The sequence below is a fragment of the Columba livia genome, chromosome 22, assembly GCF_036013475.1.
Source record: "Columba livia isolate bColLiv1 breed racing homer chromosome 22, bColLiv1.pat.W.v2, whole genome shotgun sequence".
Taxonomy (NCBI): Eukaryota; Metazoa; Chordata; class Aves; order Columbiformes; family Columbidae; genus Columba; species Columba livia.
This window is the reverse complement of record NC_088623.1, coordinates 7,027,729-7,050,061: the sequence shown is the minus strand read 5'-3', so window position 1 is coordinate 7,050,061 and position 22,333 is coordinate 7,027,729. Positions and strand designations below refer to the sequence as shown.

Below are 22,333 nucleotides of genomic sequence, written 5' to 3'. Positions count from 1 at the left end.
CAGAGAGGGCACAGAAACAACGCTGTCAGTGGCCCTGCGCGGTCCGTGTGCTCAGCAGACGCAGCCCCGGTGAGCCCAGCGCCGCCCCTTGGCAGGTCACGTCCTGGCAGGAACCGCGACTGCGCAGCCCTGAGCGTCGTAAAGAGAGAAACACAGACGTCCCAGAGAGATGATTCTGCCCAAGAATAAAGCAAGTTATGCTTCCACACTTTCGGTGAAGTAAAAGGCTGTTAAATCAGCCTATTACACTGCACGTAATTGAAAGCGTTTTAGGGTTTTGTTCACGGCATGTTCCCCAGGAGGAAAAAACGCCTGCCCTGCTTTTTTCAGCACTGGAGACTGCAGTAATAAAGCCAGACAAATATGCTCTATCGACAGAGCTCCATAGTAAAAGCACTTGGAGCCAGCAGTCTGATATTTTAGGGCAGAAACAGGTAATAGAGCCCTAGAACAGGGCAGATCCTGTTCTATGACTTGGCAACAAAGCTGAGCGAGGAAACAAGCGGACGGCACAGGCCTGCAGCGCAGCGGGCGACGAGACAACGGCAACTCACCACGTCCACGGTGCTGAAGACGTGGCAGTAGTGGTGGCTGGTCTGCAGGTCCTTGGTGATGTAGGCAAAGGTGCAGAGATCCTCGGGGTCCTGAGCAGCGCAGGAGATGTTCCGGATCTCATGCTCAGCAATGACATTCTGCCAGGGTCAACCACAAGCACCCGTCACCCTTCTGGGGATGGCAAATATTACACACGCGGCAAACGGTGATTGTGGCAAGTGTGTGCTGGGGCTGGGGAGGGGGTCTCCCAGTCTGACCGGTCAGAGCTCCCCCCCACTGCGGGAATCAATGGCAACATGGCCCACAAGCAGCGGTGTGCCCAGCTCTCGGCGTTCAGGGGACTGTCAGCACCCGCTGCTCTCCCATCCCCTGGCAGCTCCTCAGCACCAGCCGTGGCTGCTGGAGCCACTGAGCGTGACCTGCACCCCCAGGCCTGTGGGACTGCGGGGCCTGTCCCTCCTGACACCCCCTTCGTACTGTGCAAATCTCACCTTGTTAGAGGCATCGATGAATTTCACCCCCTTGTACGTGATGGACAGTATTATGGTTGGGATCTTCTTCATGTGCTCTGTGGATTTCTTAAGAAACAAGAACATTGGATTAACCAGTTGAGAACAGACGCTCCCTTCCTCACCACCGGCCCAGCCCTCCCCTGGGGCCCCCGGCCACGGCCCCACAGCATCAGGCCTGAGCGGGGAAAACCTGCTCCTGGTGGCAGCGGAGAGGAAGGGATGGGGACGGAGACCCCCGTTCACCCCCACCCACCACGGGCTGTGAGCAAATCCCCCGTCCCCGTGGCCTCCGTACCCTCATCTTGGCACAGGCGTCCTGCGTCGACTCTGTCCCTCGCAGGTCCTTGATCAGCATGGAGCCCAAGTACTGTTGGAAGAGGGAGAGACGTTCAAGGCCCCAGGCAGGGAACTGCCCGGCCCCACGGCCCGGCCTGGCCCTAGAGCCTCCTCGTCCTTGCCACCCCTTGGGCGAAGCCACTTACATTGGCCTCGTACCCGCAGGACTCGAAGATGAGCTTCTCTGGCTGGTGCTGCCAGTTCTGGACTGGGGCGTACGGGGCAGCCAGGCTGGGGGGGCGCAGGGTCAGCTTGGACTCCCGACGGTCCTCCTGGAAGGGAAGAAACATGGATCTGAGGCTGCCAAAGGGCGCTGATGGAAGAGTAAGTTCCCCGTTTGCAAGGTGAGGCTGAGGCAAAAGCGAGCTGGTGGTTCTAAAGCCCGTGGAAGTTGTGCATGCTCAGCTCCCCGGCCCCCCGTGCACCATCGCAGCTCCCCGCTGGCTGCAGAGAATCGAGGTCTGCGCTGAGCTGCGCAGAGGGGCCCCAGGACACACAGAAGCACCCGCTGACCTGTGCTTTGTAGCGCTCGGCTTTGGCGTAGGGAGCAACCTCGGTGCCGCGATCATGTTGCCTCTTCCCGGTGTCCCCGGCGGGCAGCAGGAGATCGGCCGATCTGCCCGTGCAGGAGTCGTTCTGGCTCAGTGGTGACGATGTCTGGGACATCAAGTCCTGGCACTGAAACAAGCAGAGACCACGGGCCGCCTGGTCAGCCTGTGCCACGGCCGTGCCACCCTCGCCCCCCGGCACAGTGCGCCACCCGAGGGGAGCAGCGAGCGGCGTTATCGGGGTCAGCTCCTACTCCGCACGCTCCTGCCTCAGCGGCATCAATCACACCGTTTATTTTCCGCACAATTCCCCCGATTTGCTCCAGGACTGTTTTGGGCAGGTACGCAGCCCTTTCTGCTGAGCGTGGCTCCGTGAGCTCGGCCCAGGAGCGCGGCTGAGCTGTGGGCAGGGTGCTGACAGCGGGACGAGCTCCGAGCAAAGCACCCGAAGCACTGGGGATCGGCTGCCCCGGGGAGCCAGTGAGATGGGCTCAGCCGGGGACAGCGCGGCTGCCGCTGCCGGAGCACTCGCCGCTGGACGTGCCAGCCGACGCGGAGCTCGCAGCTGCAGCGCCCATCAGCCCTATTCTACGGACTCACTGAACTGGCCACTGACGTCCTTCTGGGTGCAGGGCGGCACCAGCTGCAGCCCGGGAACCGCTGCAAACAGCCGTTCTCTCAGCCCCGGCAGCGCCGCAGTCGGGACGCTGCACCCAAGGGCTCCTCTGCGTCTCCAGGCAGGACCGCCTGCGCGTGGCAGCAGCAGAGTAAGGCTGGACCCCCGTCCAGGACCTGAGCTCTCAGAAAACGCCCTCTACAGCTCCCCGGGTCCCCCGCAAGTGAGAACTGCTCATCAGAAATGGGACAGTTATCCCTGACAAACCCCAGGTTAGTTCTTTGCAAGAAAGGGAGGAAAGCGAAGCAGAGCCAGGGCAGAAGCAGCATCCCGGCCACTGCCAGCACCAGGAGCACAAACAGGGACTCACTCTCAGCTGCGAGAACCGTGGTGGCTTTGCAGGTGGTTCCTCGTAGGGCCGGTCTGCCAGGGAGGCGATGATCCTCTTCCGATGGCCGAGCAGATTCACTTTCAACACCTGCAGGGGCAGACCGGGGCACTGTAGGTTTTCCAGCGCTCGGCACACAGCGCAGTTTCCAGCTTTGGGCAGCGCTGCCCCCGTTTAACACAACTCCTGGCAAGTCCCAGCCCCGCAGGGACGTGGCAGCACCTGGCTGCCGGGGCGGGAGCAGGGCAGTACTCACATTGACGATTTCAAGCTCCCAGAGGTTTTTCACAGTGTCGATAGAGCTGTAGCCGCTCGAGAGGAAGGACTGCACGTAATCCTGCAGCCCCAGCGAGTCGAGCCAGGCGGGAACTGAAGGCTGGCTGTTCCCATCGCAGCCCAGCGGTTTCAACTGGAAAAGCACAAGCCAGAAGAAAGAGGTTAAAAGCCCCAGGGGCTGGGATCCCAAGGCACACAGCATTGACTAAAAACAATTTAAAAGCCATCATCATCTCCACTAGCAGCTTTAAAGTAAAAAAATCCCTGTACAACCAAGGAACATGCTTGGGGTCAAAACTGGCAGGTGGGACACCCAACCCCTCCCCAGCCACCCCATCCACACAGCTCTTCCCGTTCCAAAACCCTCCCGCAGCCCCGCGCCGGGCTCTCGCAGCCGCGCGGGCAATGCCCATCCCTGCCGACCTTGGGCAGCGAGCGAGCTGCCTGCAGGAGCTTCCGCCGGTGCTGCGGGTCACCGATCCCGATGTCCCGAAGGTCCTGGTCTTCCATGACATTACAGCCCTGCGGGGACAGGAAGGAACCACATGGAGCAGAGGGCACCAGGAGCACAGACGGTGCCTCACAGCGCCTGCCGATGGCCCTGCGGGAGGAGGAGGAGGAGGAGGAGGAAACTGCTGAGAAGGGCAGCTGGGCCCCACGTACCGACCCTGGGCACCGAGAGGGTGACAGGAGCGGGACTGCGGCACACAGCATCACTGTCCCCTTGCTCCCGCAGCGTCCCTGTCACCTCCCTGCCGACACACAGACACTCCAACCGCCCACGACAACGCCTGAGGAAACCCAGCCCTGGTGCCCACGGGGTCACTTGGCTCAGCTCGTCCTCCCTGCACAACCACACAGAAACCACAACTTCTTTCCTCAAGAGCAGGTGACCCAGGGAAGGCCAGATCTACCCCCATCGGGAGCTGCAGCAGGGAGGCAGCTCCGTCCCCACACGCTGCCCCTTGCAGCCCGTTTTGTGCCCCAGTTTTCCCCAGAGAGCCAGCGCGGCCGCACACAGAGCACATCGACTTCACTGCCACCCCGCCCCTGCCCGCATACTGGCAGCGCCCACCCCGCGCCCCGGCACGGCCGCTGCTGTCACCCGCGTCCCGGCACGGCCGCTGCTGTCACCCGCGTCCCGGCACGGCCGCTGCTGTCACCCGCGTCCCAGCACGGCCGCTGCTGTCACCTGCGCCCCGACACTGCCGCTGCTGTCACCTGCGCCCCGACACGGCCGCTGCTGTCACCCGCGTCCCGGCACGGCCGCTGCTGTCACCTGCGCCCCGACACGGCCGCTGCTGTCACCTGCGTCCCGGCACGGCCGCTGCTGTCACCCGCGTCCCGGCACGGCCGCTGCTGTCACCCGCGTCCCAGCATGGCCGCTGCTGTCACCTGCGCCCCGACACTGCCGCTGCTGTCACCTGCGCCCCGACACGGCCGCTGCTGTCACCTGCGCCCCGACACGGCCGCTGCTGTCACCCGCGTCCCGACACGGCCGCTGCTGTCACCCGCGTCCCGGCACGGCCGCTGCTGTCGCCCCGCGGTCTGCGCTCTCCCCAGACCCTGAGCTGCCTCCCGCCGCTCCCGCAGAGCCGCGGCTCCGAGCTGACAGCGCCGCGCCGCTCCACATTCGGGTTTTATCACAGAAACCTCATTAAACGGGCTGCGGGGCAGGACGCTGCCGCAAGGGCGGACAGGCTGCGGGAGCTCGGGCACGACGGCCGGGCCGGCAGGAGGGAAGGGCGAGGGGAAGATCCCCACCCGCCCCCTCCAAAGGACAGCAAGTGTCCCTGAGAGCTGCTCTTCTCCTCGGCTGCAGAGACACATGTGCAGAGAAACAGAGAATTAACGGTACAGGTAAGAGCTGCCCCCAGAGCTCCGACTGCGGAGAAAATCCCTGAGCAAGTGACGGTGGCAAATTAAAGTGGGGGTGGTGGGGATGCGGGGCCCTGCAGCGCCCGCGGCTCCGGGGCTCCTCTGCTCCCCGGGCTGCCTGTTCTACACCGCAGCGCCAGCCCCAAGGCAAGGGCTCTTTTCCCACTCTTTGGCATCTCAAATTCAAGACAAATGGCTCGCTACGTAGCAAGGATACAAGGTAGTTAAATACTGCAAAGCCTCCAGCTCTCTCCAACACTCCGTATTTTTATGTGTCATACTAAATTCCCTCAGTGCCAGTCCGTGTTCCCAGGGTACTTAACGCGGAGAGACAAAGCACAGCAGCTCTGAATAAATCATTACAGCGTACCGCGCACGAGCCTCCCCTCAGAGAAACGTCCTCTAAACCCACCCAGATTCCACCTCCTGCGGAAAAAGACAATCTGCCACTAAAATAGGTAACTAAATGCAAACACATTGGAGATCTTTTAACCTTTGCCAACCAAACAGATGAGCTATTTAAACCAGACTTTAGGCCTGTTTGCATTTGACACACTGTTTAGACAGAAGCTGAGGGGCAGAGCTGCTCCGCGAGCCTGTGGGTGGGTGGGCAGCGGGGCCGGGGGCATCACCTCGTGGTCCCAGCGGCTCCACTCGGCTTCTCGGGGACCAATTTGGCAAACAGCGAGGGGGGAAGAGGAAAACCCCAGGGATCGCTCTGCCGCTGCCCGGTCCGCTGCGATCCCCCAGCAGCACTGGCACAGGCGCCAGTTAGAATCAGAAAGACTCCGAAGACACATTTCAGAGTGTCTGTTGTGACAAGTGCTTGTTACCTCATGCACCCCAAGGATGCTCCTATGGACGCACAAGTCTTCAGAGAAGACTCTGCACACCCTGCGCTGTCACTAACCCGCACGGCCCCGTGTCTCTCGCTAGAGCAGCAGCAGTTGGGGCAGCGCCCGGTCCCAGGCAGCCCCAGCTGCGGGTCCGCGCTGTCCCGTCCGGGCAGCCCCAGCTGCGGGTCCGCGCTGTCCCGTCCGGGCAGCCCCAGCTGTGGGTCCGCGCTGTCCCGTCCGGGCAGCCCCAGCTGCGGGTCCGCGCTGTCCCGTCCGGGCAGCCCCAGCTGCGGGTCCGCGCTGTCCCGTCCGGGCAGCCCCAGCTGCGGGTCCGCGCTGTCCCGTCCGGGCAGCCCCAGCTGCGGGTCCGCAGTGCCCGGTCCCGCGGGACGCTTCGCGGGCACCAACCGCCCGTTTCAGGCCCAGCCACACGTCTGGCTCCGCACAGGACGCGCCATCTGATCCAGCCAGCAACGCGGTTTAATGAATCCAGACTGTCTCACTAAGCTCAGGCTTAGCGCTGCCTCTGTTACTAAACCCGGTATTAAAGACAGGCGGGACTGAAGGGAGGAGAGGGACCAGAATGTGTTTGCTATTAAAAGCAACAGATGCAAAACCCAAACACAGCTTTTCCAGACTGCAAAGGCTTCTGCAACACCCCCAGCAGAGCGCCTTCAGCTGCCTGCACAAAGCAGCCATTTCTTCTTATTTTAATGCATACAAAGCTATTTTTCTTTTGCCCCTCAGTACAATTTGCATCCTGTCAAGGATTTTACTGCCACTGCTACTGCTTTACTTTTGGTAACCGATCACCTGCACGTGGGAGATGGAGACTCATCCAGGTCACCGCAGACCCAACCTAAACATGGATTATAGGCAGCAAGTCCTGAAAACAAGAGGTGGCACCTTCCTCAGCCCCAACATCACTCAGGTTTCTCCTTTCCAAGGGACAAGGGGATCCAGAACGCTAATGTTGATGGCGCTGGTACCAGCTAGCTCCGGCTCTCCGGAGCCTCACGCAGGAGGCGGCGAGGGGCGGGAGCCCCCGGCTCTGCCGAGCTCCGGCTGCGCGCGGTGACGCCAGCGGCTGCGGCTCCAGGCAGCTCCGCGGAAACCAGCGGGAAACGCGCGTTTGTCCGGCCAAGGGCACGAGAACGAAGCCCTCGCTCTTCGCAGAGCATCGGCTGCGGAGAGGGCTCGGACACGGAAACCCGCAATAAATCCTGGATTAGCACACGGCCGCTTCGTTTTTGTTCAATTTTCCCCCCCGTGCAGACTGGCAGCGTGACAATGGCAACGGAGGGAATCGGTCATGGTTGTCAAGTTCGGGCGATTTTATAGAGAGAAAAAGAAGTTAACTGCTACTTTAATGGCTTTTAAAATGTTTATTAGGCCTGGAGCTACTAATGAATCAAATTTAAGTATCCTCTGAAGTGCCAGCTCTGGTCCACCCACTTTGCTCCTCAGAATCCGGCCCAAACTCGCTGGTCCCCGTGGAGCCATTTACATCACCTGGGAGCCCAGAGCATCGCTCCACCGTCCCCGCCAGAGAAAACCCCAGACCGACCCCACCACGCAGTCCTGCTGAACCACCCAAGCAGCATCTCCAGCCACCGGCAGGCTGCCAGACACAAAGATCTCACTCCATTGTACGCTGTGATTCCCGGTCAGACGCTTGGCAGAAACCCTCGTGCGGGGGTCGTACGGGGGTTCATCCAGGGCACTGACACCAGCCCGGGCACCGCAGAAGAGCTGCATTTGCAGCAGGCTGGCAGCAATGACAGCGCACACCACGCCACGGAACGGGGCTGGCGAGCTCCCTCCCTGTATCACACACATGAACGAAAGCCGTTGCAGCGCTAAACGTGCCAGCGTGACCCCAACGCTGCTCAGCGACAGCCACGGGTGGGTTCCAGCGTGAGCAGCACTGACCCCGCAGCTCCGCACACACCCACGAGCCGGCCCCGCGGAGCCGAGCTCTGCGAGCACCGAGCACAGAACCACCCGCCCCAGAGCTCCTGGCTAAGCAGAGCTGGAAACCGAGCCTAACTGCACAGGCACAGCTTCGGCTTGAAACCGAGCCTACCTGCCCAGGCACAACCTATGCCCAGGGTTCAGCTGGGTCCACACTCAGGAATTCTCCAAGAGCTGCCACCACAGCAGTTTTCTCTTTGTTTCAGCAAGTGCAGCGGCAGCGAGCAGGGTGTGCAGGGTGTGCAGGGTCCACAGGGGGTCCACAGGGTGCGCAGGGTCTGCGAGGGATCCACAGGGGGTCTGCAGGGAACCAGCCCCATGTGTCCTGCGGTGCCGTCCCCGTCCTGCCCGGCGGCCTCGGCTGCTCCAGCTCTGCTCGCACCCAGCACCTCGGCTCCGCGTTCTTACCGACCGTTCACTTGCGCACACGCAGAGGAAACGCTGCAGGCTAATCTAACGTGGCGCTGAATTACACCGAACCAAATTCATGTCAGTACTCTAAATTATTTGTGGACATGCTGTTCTTCCAATGCCATCACGCTTCTACCACTTCTCCCCGATTATAAAAACAAAAAACCAACCCAGCGGAGCCCAGGGCACTGCGCAAGGAGCACAGATTTCCGTTTCTGACGCTGTCTCGTTGAATCAGCGTTAGCTGCTTTCCACACTCTCCATGGGAATCCAGGCTAGAACAATACAAAAAAAGGCTGTAAAAATGGTTTATGTGCCGTTTTACCTGCTCATTTGTGAATGAAAGTATCTTTGGACTCGGAAGTTCAGCCGCAGAATAACGTACGATTGCTGCGCGCGGTTGGCCAGCCCGGGACCCACGGGCAGCAGCGCCGCTCAGCCCCGGGACGGCAAAGCTGCTGCAGACGCCTCAGACGCAGCGGTGCCATCTGCGGGACCACGGACACGGCCGGGCCAGGGCAGGTGCTGCCACGTCCTTCCCCGCTCCGGGGGGCAATTCCACCAAGAAATGCTGTAATTCCTCCTTGTGACACCGGCACCATCCCTTCTGTCCCCAACACCGCAGGGTCCCCCGGTCCTGCCCTGAGGCCGCTCCTGCGTTCACCGCAGGGCACGGGGACGTCCTGTGCATCTCACGGAGCAAAACCAGTTTCTCAGGGGCTCCCAAAGGGAACATCTGCTGCAGGGACACTGGTGACCACAGGGGACCGATGGGACCGAGTGCCAGGAGCAGGAGAATCCCTCCTGGTCCATATTCTCGGGACATTTTTCCTACTCTTACAGCTCCCCCAGCTCTTCCTGGTTAAGGATGATTAAGCCGATTTACAGCGCATTTTTCTGAACGACGCTGCTCACTCATCGCTACGGTTTCGTGACCTGACCTTGTATTTTCCTCCTCTGGTGTGGGACAAGGCAGCGGGTCTCCCGAGGCCCCCGCGCGCAGGGGCAGCTGTTCTTGGGTCGTTAGTGCTGGACATTTGGTGCACGGTCCTGCTGAGGGCTTGATTCCACTTGCAAAGCTGTGCTTTTGCTGAGCCAAGGACAGCCCAGCCCGTACGAGCAACGCTCAGCCAGCAGCTTCAATTCGGCCGTGTTCCCACCGCACAGATAAACCTCTCCCTGTCGTGAAAGGATTCAGCAGGCTGTGAAGCGGAGGAGAACTGGAAGCGCTGTCTCCATTTCGGCTTGTTTTGAACCCCGGCTGGCTGACCAGGCGGCTGCCCCAGTTGCAGAGGCCGAGTGTCACAGCCCCGGCAGCGGCACTGGCACCGAAGGTCACCTGGTGGCACCGCGGAGGAGCCGGAGCTGCTCCCACGGCCGCGGGGCTCGTGCTGGCAGGTTTACCCAGGAAAACGGGGAAAGCCTCTATGCAGGTGTCAGTATTTGGAAGGAGAACTCGGTCTTTTAGAAAACTAAGCCACCTAAATCCATCTTTTATAGCCCATTTCTTCCCTCAGCCCAGCCAAGAGATTACACCATCTGAAACAAACGTAGACTTCAGTTCCTTCCCAGAAACACGTGCGCTCGCAAGCACCCTTCAACGTCATGTCAAATCCATGTTTAAATAACCCTGGTGACTTGTGTTAGCAACACTTCCCTTATCTGGGGCAGGCGCTTCGGTAACACGGGCTGCGAACTAACACAAGAGCAACCGAAAGCACACGGGACACGAACTCCTGAGAGCAGGACTGGGGAACCCGGGGGCCACAGGGGCGCTGGGCCGGCACGCAGCGCCGCGCATCCCGCACGTACCGCGTCCTCGTCAGGGAGGAGCAGCACCAAACGCCTCCGAGCCGCGGGGCTCCCCGTCCCGCCGCGGTCACCGGACCTGCTCTTTGTCAGACTCTTAACCCCGCTGTAAGTCACTGTCTCCTGCAGGCTGAGCTTCCTTCGTAAGGACGTTAAAAAGCTCTTTTTGTGGGACACAGCCCGCTTCACAGCTGTACTATCAGCACACACCTAACAGTCTGCTCCTGCCGCGCTGGCTTCTCGTCTGCCCGACGCACAGGCTGCTGGTTCGCTCACCAACGGGCACCGGGGCACTCGGGCGGCGAACGGAGCATCCTCGGCTGAACCCACAGCACCGGGTGCAACGTCACACCAAAACAGGAGCATTTCCGCACGAAAAGACTCCAACTTCTTCATTGTTGCTACTAAAACTTCATTAGCCTCAGAGCCCGTCTGGCAGTTTGCAAACCATTACCCAGCATTCTTTGGAGATCGAAATATTTAACATAATGATGCCCTAATAGGGACTAATCCTTTCACAGAAACCGTTTAAGTCCAGGAAAATAACGCCACTTGGTTTGAAATATTCTTCATTAGCAATTGAAAGTGGCAGCTAACGAAGAAATGGTTGTGTAAGAGAGGAGAGGAGCACCAGGAGCAAGCACCCGCGCCCTCCCGGTGCCGCACCACCCGGCTCCAGCGGCTACAACAGCTTCAGTGATTCATCTGAGAACACCAACGTCACTACTAGAAACAAATTAAATACCTGTTCCTCGTTTGTACCGTATCTGAAGGTTTTACTCCCACACCAGAAGCTCAAGGCCAGTAACAGCACAGAGGAGAAGATTCTGAATTAAACTCCCACGCCGGGCTGGGCGGATTTAAACCCAGTCTGGCAGGCGCTGGAGCCAACTGCCCCGTGACAGGGAGAAGCAGCGAAACGCAAAAGCAATCGGCCAGGGTTTGTGAAATTATCAGATCTTTTAAAACCAGAGGAGCGAGCGGGAGAGCGTCCCACCTCCCGCAGGCAGCGCGAGCCGATTCCCAACCCGGGAGCAGCACCGGATGGGAACAAAGCATCCAGCGACTCCCACCACGTTTACAACAAAATCACCGAGTGAGACGCATCCAAGGAACCTTTTCCTTCGTCTTATAAATGACAAAATCCTGCATTGGACAATTCACAACCAAGGGCTACTATTTGCTGCAAATAAGCAGAGTCAACACAAATTCCTGCTTCTGAACCTCCAGCTCCCAGCCCTCCGGGGCCAGGCAGAAAGTTAATTCTCTGGGTTGTTAAACTCCTGTGCTGAGGAGGTTGATCAGCACCCGTGTCGGGCAGGGCAAAGGCTGCTGCGCGAGCAGCCCTGACACCGCGGGGCACAGATGCACCAGCAGAGCATCCTGAGCAGGGATCTGCAGGGAAAACCCTCAACGTGAAGCATTACTCTCTTGTCATCATTAGGTTTCAGAGTCAACAGTGTCAATGTAATTAAGTACAGCTCATTAACGTGCTGTCTGCATGCTCAGGGTAAGGACACTTCCAACGAGAGGTCCACCACCTCCTTTGCAGCCCAGAGTTGCTCAGGGGTTGCTTCAAACACTAGAGACTTCCAGTTCCCACTGCTGGAGTGAACTCGATAGCAAAGATTTAGGGGCAGAGCAAACAGAACTATAGCAAAAGAACTCTAACACCCGAGTGAAGGTGAACGACCCTGACCCAACGCAACGCCCAGCTGTTGCTTCTGGCCAACCTCCGACGTGCCCCCAGGACTGTTCTGCGGGGCTGCAGAACCAGACGTGCTCTGCAGCTGACGGGGTGCGGATCACAACCCCGGGTTGGCCGAGACGCTCGTTAGAGCCCGTGGGTCCCGCCGGGCACTCACCAGGAAGCGGACATCATCGAAGCCGTTCAGGAGCAGCTTGCTCTCGTACTGCTGCAGGCCGATGGACTCCAGCCACTCCCCGACGCTCTGCTCCAGCATCCGCGAACCTGACGAGAGAGGAATCGGCAGACGCTTGAAAAGGGAGAATCCGTTAAGGCGGTAGCAGCGGCACTCTGAGGAAGACAGATGGCATTGCCACATCATAGTCATTACCATAGAGAAACTCAAAAAATTATGCTCAGAGTACAACAGATCAGCCGGCAGCCAATTCCTCCGGTGCGCACAGACCGCGGGCGAGCTTCAGTGCCCGCGGGTGCAATTTGTATCCCAGTTAACACGCAGGAAAAGAAACAGCTTGCCCGGGCAGACAGTGCAGAAGCGCGGCCGGGGCAGGCGCGGCGTGCACTGCGCCCGGGGCTCGCGCAGCGTCGGGCCGGGCAGGCGCGCGAAGCCCAGCCCCGCGGATCCACTCCTGAGTCTGGAGGGCGGGAGGAGGGAGAACCGTCCGCCCCGGGCGCGCGGGCAGGCGCAGGTGTGGGGGACGGAGCTGTGCGGGTCCTGCGGTCCGTGCGGCTCGATCCTGCTCAGCGGGCCCAGGGCAGCGCGGGCACAAAGCGGCTACAGAGAAAAGACATCCTCATGCAGGCCAGACAGCAAACAGACACGACAGAGCCTCAGAAAAGCAGCAGAAGCCAGACTAGAGCAGCTGTCCGCAGGAGGACATGCAAGACAAAGAAAGCACACAAACGGCAGCAGGAGAAAAGACGGGCTTATACTTTTTTTCCCCAAGCAGTCCTGAAAGAGGCAAACCATAGCAAGGGCTTTTTCTCTCCGTTACGGTGTTAAGAGGAGCAGAGGCGTGAGGGACCCCAAGCACCAGCGTCCTGGCACAGGCGTTTCACCAGGAATCTGGACACGCAGCATCTCGGCACGCTGCTGGGAGCGGAGCGCGGCCGCCGCGCTGGCAGGGACCCGGCGAGACCAGCGCGGCTCCCCCGGCACAGCCGGTCCCGCGGTGCACGCTCCGTCCGCCCTTCCTTCATCCTCCGCAGCTCCTGGCCCCTCAGCACAGCCCCAAGTGGCTCTGGGGAGCCATGTCAGCTCCCGACTTCCTCGCACGGCGAGACAAAAAGAACCCGAGCGCGAGCGCGCTGCCTCCCCTTCCTGCAGCAGCTCCGGCGCCAGACATGCCCTGGCACCTCCTCTCAGCCTCTGGTCAATGAGATTCCTGCCGACACCCTGCAGAGGCTGTGCAGACAAGCTCTCCCTTCCCGCAGCCCTGGGGAGAGAGGCCGGGGACTTGTTACTCCAGAGAAGCTTGAGACCTTAGCCATGACACAAAGAAACTTCAGACATCTCCTTGTCAGCAGGAAATTCGCCACTGAGACAGGCAGAATTTTTCAGGCTTCTTATCACGTCTGCTTCAGGGGTGTGTGGAACTGCAGAGATGCGCAGAAAACCGAGTTTGCTTCCTTTGAGCTGCCAGGTCAGCTGAAGCTGTGTGGTCCCTTCCAAACCATCCATCCCACCCACGGCAGGGGCTGCAGGGGGGGCTGCAGGGGGGGCTGCAGGGGGGCTCGGGGCGTTATCCAGCAGTTCCTGGGGAGGGGCCCCGCTGCTGTGCTCCAGGAGACCCTGCCCGCCGCTGCAGCACCAGCGCCGCCCAGCACAAAAGGTTTCGGTCTCCCTCGCGCAGCCCGTGCGGAAGGACGGCAGCCAGGCCCGGGATTTACGCACGGAGCGCCTGCTCGCCCGGCGCCGCCGCCGTCCCCTCGCTGCTGCCGCGCCGGCGGTGCGCTCCCGGCGATGTGCTCCTGGTGGTGTGCTCCTGGTGGTGTGCTCCCGGCGATGTGCTCCTGGTGGTGTGCTCCTGGTGGTGTGCTCCCGGCGATGCGCTCCCGGCGATGCGCGCCCTGCGGAGCGCTGGCTTTGTGCACCGGCCCGGCCCCCGCGCTCCAGCCTCCCCCCGCGGCTCCCGAACTCCCTGCTGGAAACCACTGACTTCCCGATATTTGCTCAGCGATGGATGACACGGCCTGGGTTTTCAAAATGACGTTACGGGTCTGCCCGGACAGCCCCCGGCGATGTGCGGCTGGCCCAGAGTTAAGGGATCGAGAGGCGAGGAAGCCGCCTGCCGCAGCGTCTCTGGGAGCAGCCGGGCTGCCGGCAGGTGCAATGAAACCGCAGCAGCTCCCTCCTCTGAGCGCCTCAATTTTGCTTCAAAAAATTATTTACTCCACTCGGGCTTTTGTACACTCGTAAATGTTATTTCTGATTTTAAAGGGGAGACGACAGTGACACCACGTGCAGGTTTTCTGTTTCTAAAGCACTTTGAGACAAGACGAGGGAGGGGGGTATTTGTACGTGCAGGGAGGGGAATGGAGGGGTTTACTTGAAAAAGAAAAAGAAGGTAACAGATGCCCCCGAACGTCCTACACTGAGCATAAGGAAGCCCAAAATACACTGAATATCTGCACGTTATGAGGATGACGGGGAACAATGAACCCCCGTCACTGTGCCCCCAGCAAGTGTTCGATCACGTCTGATTAAAACAAACACCTAATCCTCAGCTCCATCCTTGTCCTTATGCTCCACGTTTTAGGAATCCTACCTCAAAAGGCCTGCAGGTAGCAGAGGGGGAACAGTCCATAGAGTGCAGTTTGAAATAATTTGAGCGTTTAAAAGTTAAAAAGAAACAAAAGGCAAGGCGAGCAATTCGGTTCCTGTTGCAAGAGGATGCGTCAAAGACAACAGGAAAGGGAGAGAAGGGAGAGAAGGGAGGGGGCTACCAGGGCCCAGCAAGGTCCTTTTACAAGTTAACGTGTCAATAATGACCTTCAGTGCAAAGTTTGGGCCTCTTTGAGGAAGAAATCAGTGCACGGGCCACTCTGGACCAAACTCATCACCTGGTAACAGTTTAAGGTGACCCAGTGCGACCTGGGGACACACGACCCAGCTCCCCCGGAACAAGAGACTGCAAATCCAACCAAGTGTAATGGAACCACCATCCACAGCATGTGAGCGTGCAGGGGAACCAGGACAGGCCGCTGGTGCCACAGCTGGGGACCATCAGCAGCTGGAAGTCCCTAAACCCACCGAGGGGCCACACACCAGCAGTACATCAGGCAAGAGGGACGGGCAAGGGACGTGTTGCCATTAATGCCACCAGATACAAGAAATGCAGCCAGCACCCGACTTTACCGGAACAGAGATCAATTAGCCAAACACAGATTGCTAACGGGTTCCTCTTTTGTCAAGTAAAGCACCAAGGACATTTTCCACATCCCAGGTCAACCGCAGAGCTACCTGAGCCGCCCCCGGGCAGCCCGAGCCCCCGGGCAGCCCGGCGCAGGACCCGTCCGGCCGCGCAGCCGTGTCCATGCTGCTGAAAGCCCTGCACAGCGGCAGCGTCTGCAGCGCTGGCTCCTCCTCTGCCTCCATGTCAGACTCCTCACTGCCGACATCGATCCCCCGCAGCCCGGACTGGGGAGGGGAGGGCTGGGCACAAAGCTGGATGCTGAGCAGCTGCCGCTGCGTCAGCCCCAGCCCCACGGCCCTCGCAGCCCTCTGCAGAGCACCAGCCCCGCTCGGCTCGTGGTGCCCAGGGCAGGCGCAGGTTGAATCGCCACGGGGAACCACGGTGGATTCCTCCTCATGAACCCACGAACGGGTACGGGATCTGCTTCATTATGGCAAGTGTGTGCTGCGGGTGCTCATTAGCATCTCATCAGGAGGAGACGCTGCCCACCCGCAGCAGCTGGAGGTGAAGGATTTAAAAGGACAGAATCGGTGGCAGCTCTCCAGCACCTTCCATCATGCTGCAGCAGAGGCAAACGTGCTCCTGAGCTCTGCTTTTGTCTTTGCTCACCATTCAAAGGCAGAGAAAGGAATTCACGCTTAAAGTGGTGGGGGAAGCACCTCTTCTTTAGTGGATGTCGATACCCACAGGCACACTCAGGATAAGCCGAGTGCCACCCAGACTGAGGCAGTAGCACAGTAACCACGACGGGCAATGGGCCCCAGCCCATCCTGCTCCAGCAGCGCCCCAAGGACGATCCTCCCACAGAAACCGCCGTGTCGGGGCCTGCTGCTTGGCCAGGACGCCCCGCGGAGGACAGCGCTGCCGCAGCTCAACCGCTCCCGCCAGCAGAAAGCGCCTCCTGTGACACTTCCGAGATGCAGATTTTCTAAAGCCCTTGAGCAGTCCATGACATTTAGGCACCTTTGGTCCCCAGACAGCAGAGCTCACCAGCATCCCTTCGATTGAGCCCTGTGCGCTGTGTGTCACCACAAACAGCTCCGTTTCTCAGGGCACCATTGAAGCCCAGCGATTGTCTCCACCTCCGAAGGCCACAGACTCTGCTCCAAGGGGAGATGAGCCCCCAGGACCCAGGCTGTGCCCGCGGCAGCGAGACGGGCGTTTGTTAACAACCTGCTGGTTTTCAGAGAGGAGCTGCATCCGGGGAGAGAAGAATTCGAAGAAGCCCCGAGCAGCTCTGCACGCAGGAGCCGGCGCCTCCGCCTGGCGCAGAGCACAACGAGACGGGCACGCGCGAGCTGGGCACGCTACCTGAGATCCTCTGCTGCTCCTGGGAGAAGTCGATGCCTTCGCCAATGGAACTCATGATCTTCTCAATCTGAAAATACAAAACAGAAAGAAAAACCACACGTGCTGCACTATTCGTAAAGACCCAGGAAAAGTGAAAGGCAGCCCCTGGATTCCGCCTCTGGCGTGAGTGCCCAAGAAACCCAGGCAGGCTGCTCATCCCGCTGGCCCTCAGCACCCTGCTGGACGTGGGGCTCTCAGAGCTGCCCCCCCACACCCGCCAGAGCCTGGGGACAGCAGCTCCAACCAAGCCCTCCTCTGGGGCAGCGAACGAGGGGAAGGACGGGAACCGCAGCTCAGCCGGCCACGCGGACCCGGCCCGGCACCGCGGCTCCCCAGCCCTCACCGGCTGGGGCTATTGTAACTTTTAAACCACCCATTTCCCAGCGCTGTGCGCGGACACCGTGCTCCTCACCCGCTCCTCACCAGCAGAGCTGCTCAGAAAGAGCTGGAAAAGGGATGGAGTTTGGGAAGCAGCAACATCATGGGGGCAAATGCTGTAAGTACCCAGGAGAGGGAGCTCAAGACAACTCCATCCCGCACTGGGGGACTGGGGACGCGCCGCACACTGGGCTGGCCGTGCTGGCAGGGCAGATCTCAGCCCCAGCTCTGAGCAGAACGCCCGCCCTGAGCACCCACGGCAGAAGCACCAGCAGGTTTTGACCCGAGTGGGATGCAGAATTCCCTGTTTCCCCGATCCCGGCCCCGCAGCCAGCAGGACACAGTCCCAATACCGGCACTGCCCTCGCTCCCTGCCCGCGGACATGGAGCCGTGATGCTCATATTAATCTCTCCGCTTTCCTGCCAGAGCCAGCGCTGGCATTTGGAGCCAGCGAGTCCATTGAGAGACAGAGGACAGTTAAACAAGTCCCGGGTCTTTTATCGCCACAGTAAAAGAGCCCCGCGCTCCACGAGCTGTCTGCAGCAGCTCATCTGCACGCAGGGGAGGGAGCGTCGGCTCCCAAAGCAGGACGGGGCGGCACTGGACCCCGTGTCGGGGCAGCTTCGTGCCGCTGCCGCCGGGGTCGGGCTTGGGAGAACCTCACCTAGGGCTGAGAAGCCTTTGCATTTACCATCGACACAAACGCAGAGCTTTTGTGCTCAGCCTCTGCGCGCAGCGTCAGCGAGTCCCAAGGACATCGCAAGGTTGTCCTGGGAGAAAAAAACCACACATATATATATGTACACACATGGCAGCGTTCGGATGAGCAGATACGTGACAGCCAGTTCGTGCGCTGGGGTCCCCTCACAACAGGAGGTGGTCGGAGCCTCCAGCTGCTCGGACCCCCATCTGCAGCCCCAGCCCCCCAACCCGGCTGAGCCCCAAACCAGCCCCAGCCCCTTCCCGAACCGCAGCCCGACAGCGGCCGCCTGCACGGGCACCACGGGGACGGCCGCGCTGGGCAGCGGAGTTATTCACGTAAAAGTCCATAATGACATAAAAACTCCCAGAAACAAAGGGCACACTGTCTGCCATATGTGTGGTGTTAGTGCATTGTAACGACCCCTGCAGCATCAGCATCATCAAGAATATATCAGGATTCCCATTATAAATCCTTATTGTGAAGGGGTTCGTAACCTATTGTACAAGCTCGCCCAGGGCTGGAGCTCGGCAGACCAGACAGCAGTTCAGCAGCAGATCTCATTCTTGAAAGCCGTTTACAAAGCTGGGTGTAAAGGTTACCAGTGTTTTAAACTTCTGTGTGAGTGTAAGGGTCAAGACTTCGTTATTCCCGAGCTCCCACAACCGAGGGATGTGGTGGATTCGGTTTAAAATTATAAAAAACCCAGAGAAGCTGCTTCTACAGCTTAAAACCCCTCTGAGCACAAACAGCCCCCAGGGCAAGGGGACAGCTCGTTGCGGCCTCACGAGCCAGCTCGGAACACGAAGGGGCGCTGGGCTGGCGCTGGAAGCACACGATGGCTCCGTCTGGCACGTCCGTTTTGTGCCAAGACCGCAGCCCGGACACTTCTGTTCTGAAAAAGAGAGTCCCAAAAATGCTAACGATGACAAGATGGTTACATAACCGAAACATCCACCAGAGCACGAGTAATTCACATATGAGACTCAAAAGCTCCTGATCCAGAAATACCGCGTTAACGCACTTGGAAGGTTAACGGGAGCACGCGGCAGCGGGGCACCGCGGCTGCTGCGTTGTCCTAACACGCTGGATGCACACGGGCTAATTCAGATCCACGTTCAGTCCGTAACTGGCGACCTACAAACCCGAGCAGAAAGGAGTCGCTGTGCACCCGACCTGCCCGCGGGAAACTGCCGCCCGCCTCGGGGAAGCCAACGAGCTGCAGTGTCTGTATTCTGCAAACCTGCCTTGGGAGAGCTGCTCCCGAAGAACCGACACGATCCACAGAGCTGGCCAACGTAATTCTTGTGATGCCTAAACCTTGCTGCCAAACACAGGAGTGAGGTACGCTCGGCCTGTACATCCACCTTTCAGACCAGAACACCAAGTGATTTTACCTACGGGACTAGTAAATTGTCTTAATTTGGCTCGGATTGCTCAGTGCGGTACTGGTTTATAATTTTCACAGGCCGTCCATCTGCAATAGGCACAAAGAAACCTGCGAGGTGGGAACACAAAAGCTTTCGCCCTGGGAAGTTAGTCCGGATGGAGGAAATCTCAGCACGGGCAAAGGGGAAAGAGCCGCAATGCGAGGTGGTGTCAGAATTCCTGACCCCGGCACAGGAAAAACAGGAGGAAACGGTGGGATGTGGAGATAATAGAATAATCAGCCCAATTATTAAGTTGATTAACATCCTGATGGACACACTTGCTTAGAATAGCAGAAATGAGAACAAAAATATTGACCACATTGCCGCTTTTCCCCTGGAAACTAAACCATGTCTCTGGGGCAGAGGGTGAGCGGGGACGGGGACGCAGCCCCGCGCGGCCCCCGGGCAGCGGCATCTTGTGCAAGAGCTGTCCTGACAGCCTCACATTTCAACGCCAACGCTCCTAATCCTCAGCCCAACTGTGTAATGAGGCGTTAATTCCAGCAGGCACTCACGCGCCCGAGCAGCCCGGAGAGGTTGATGGGGATGAGGTGCTGAACCCCCACGGCAGACACGACCTCCAGCTCCTCGAAACCCGCGCGGGAGGCACCGCACGTGCCGCTTACAGCCGGCACCCGTCCTCAGGTGACACCGAGACCCGAAAGCAGGTCTGCAAGAGGTGAAACACCGAATCCACAGGTACTGCAAACGGGAAAGAACTCCTTGTGCGGTGACAGCAAAACACGGAGCACCCCTGCATGAATCCACAGGAGAGGATGGCTGTCTGGGGCCATAATTAGCTGCACAATATTCATTAATTTCTCAACTAATTCACTTGGGGAAAAAGGCAAAGTGGTGGACTGTGCATTTCCTTTCTTCCTAAAAAAAGCTGAAGTAAAATGCATGTTTTATTCAGTTCCCTAAGCCTCTTCCGAAGGAGCTTTAATCTCTCCCTAAAAGAGCTAAAGACAGAACACAAAGCGACTCTCATTTGTGAGACGGATGCTGGAGCCGCCGAGCCCAGCGAGCTACGGCTGCCGCTCGCTCCTCGCGGCTGCTGAATATTTATGAGATGATTGGGAAAACAGATTTATCACTTCAGCCCTCAGCCGAGCTTGGAAGGATCAAACATTCACCATGAGCTCTGCCCTCGCACGCCGCTCCGCGCCGCTCCACACCGCGCTGCCCGCACAGCCGGGGCAGCTTCGCCCTCCCGCGCCACACGTCGCTGCTCGCTGCGGCCACCACTCCGGTCATTGCTGCGGCCACCACTCTGGCCACTGCTCCGGTCATTGCTGCGGCCACCACTCTGGCCACTGCTCCGGCACCCCAAGAGCTGCTCTCCGCAGCGGCCAAGGGGACAGGAGGTGAGAGCTCCGGCGCAGGACAGCAGGTTGGGGACAGACGGACGGCGCTGAGCGTGGATGGAACACAACGCAGCGCTGTGGGCAGCTGCTGTTCGGGCCGGGCCTCGGAGCCGGGAGCGGCAACCGGGAACAGGACGAGCTTTGCCAAGTGAATCATTTCTTCCCCATCCCACCCTTTTGGCAAAGCCGGCACCACCTTCCACTTCCAGCGCCGGGCTGGGGCCGGGCCGTGACCCCGCGCTGCAGACACCCCTGCGGAGCGCAGCCCCGGCCCCGCGCTGCCACGGCGCCATCTGCGCGGACACCGCGTCCCCCAACACACCCAGCGCTGGCACGGCCACCGGCAGAGCCTTCGCTGCAGCTGCGCAGAGCTGCACGCGGATCGCATCCCTCCTCTCTGCCTGCATAAAGACTCTCAAAATTCACCGAATAATGCACAGAAATCTGCCATTGTTTCCCCTCAACACAGAGGAAGAGCCAAATCATCGCTAACGGGGCGGCTCAACACGGTTTTATATTAGCCTGGCAAATTCGGAGGCTGCAAGTTGCATCTCATTGCGAGCAGCTGCACCATCCCATTCAGGGACTCATTAAACCTCCAAAACCAGCACTACATTTATGTTTAAATCTCATTGTTGCCATTATCACCAGCCAGATCAGCCCCTTTCTGCACACAGAAATCATGGCAAAAACTCCCCAGATGTTCCCCACAGGTGCATCTTTACCATTTCTTACCGAGGCTACTCTAGGACATTTGAGAGCCAGGGCTGGCCCGGCCACACAAGCCCGGGTCGGCAGCTCCCTGCGACGGCTCCGCTGCCCCGAGAGCGCGGCCAGGAGCCAGCGAGACCCCGGGCGCCCCGCACCGCCGCGCAGACCAAGGAGCGCACCAGGCTCGGGGCGGCGGAGCAGCAGCTGCGTGCCCGGCCCCGTCTCAGGAGGACACGTCTCTGTACGCAGCGTTTTCAGTCAGACTCGCCCCGTTGCAGACAGATGTGAATTTTTCACATTCTTTCTCCCATTTCCTCACCTAAACATAACGGGAGGGGAAGCGGACTTTCCTCTCGTGGCCGGTTAGGCTGACACGGGTGGAAAACGCGGTTTGTTTCCGAGCGGGACGGGCAGGGCGCCCCTTCCCCAGCGCCTGCTGCCCACAGCCGGGCCGGGCACGAAAGGCACCGTGACAATTATCCCGTCCTTTCAAACGAGCCTTCTGCTGCACAATCTCGCACTCACAGCCGAACCACAACTGACCTGGGTAATTAACAGCAAAGCCTCTACAACCAGAACAGCTACAGAGGAAAACAGATTATTTGGTGACCCTGAAACACGGCAGGGAGCGGGAGCACGGACTGAAGACGGGCTCGTGCCCAGGGGGATCCCCACTCAGCTTGCAGCATCTCTCGGGACCTCCCTCCTCCACAAAACACGATTTCCTCTCCGAGGCGGCGCAGTGTCCACGCGTGCGGAGGGGCGAGCGGGGCACGGGCCGGGGTTTATTCCCTTTCAGTGTACAGAGGGGTTGAGCTGAGCTTATCTCTCGCGCAGCGCTGCTGCTCGACCAGCAGAGCATCATCTCCAAAGAATGTTTCAGTAACGCTGCGGCGCCGAATTTCAGAGGGACACTTAATCTCGCCCGAGTGGTTCGCTAGGGCCAACTTTCTGAGCATGAAATATTTAACTATCCACGGGCCTCCTGGACTATAATAAAGCGACTTCTAACAAGCCTCTGAAATAAATACGTGAAGAGGAAGGCAGGACCTATTAAATACACAAAACACAGCCTAATTACTCCCTTCCTTCCATCCCCATGAACCCAGGACGCTGCTGCCCCCCCAGCAGCA

General features: G+C 59.5%; 1 protein-coding gene across 12 annotated transcripts in view; it reads right to left on the bottom strand.

Annotated features, from left to right (window-relative positions):
* The window catches only part of ANKS1A (ankyrin repeat and sterile alpha motif domain containing 1A), a 63,053-nt gene that overhangs the window by 6,831 nt on the left and 33,889 nt on the right, over positions 1–22,333 (bottom strand). For 9 of the 12 annotated variants that reach the window (XM_065038423.1, XM_065038416.1, XM_065038418.1 and 6 more), the window contains 10 exons: positions 16,575–16,641; positions 12,005–12,111; positions 3,655–3,753; positions 3,212–3,364; positions 2,938–3,045; positions 1,917–2,081; positions 1,550–1,675; positions 1,363–1,434; positions 1,047–1,133; positions 555–692 (listed from right to left, as the gene is read on the bottom strand). In XM_065038423.1, coding sequence (XP_064894495.1) covers positions 555–692; positions 1,047–1,133; positions 1,363–1,434; positions 1,550–1,675; positions 1,917–2,081; positions 2,938–3,045; positions 3,212–3,364; positions 3,655–3,753; positions 12,005–12,111; positions 16,575–16,641 — 1,122 coding nt within the window. The other 3 variants (XM_065038425.1, XM_065038427.1, XM_065038426.1) reach the window with 3 other exon arrangements.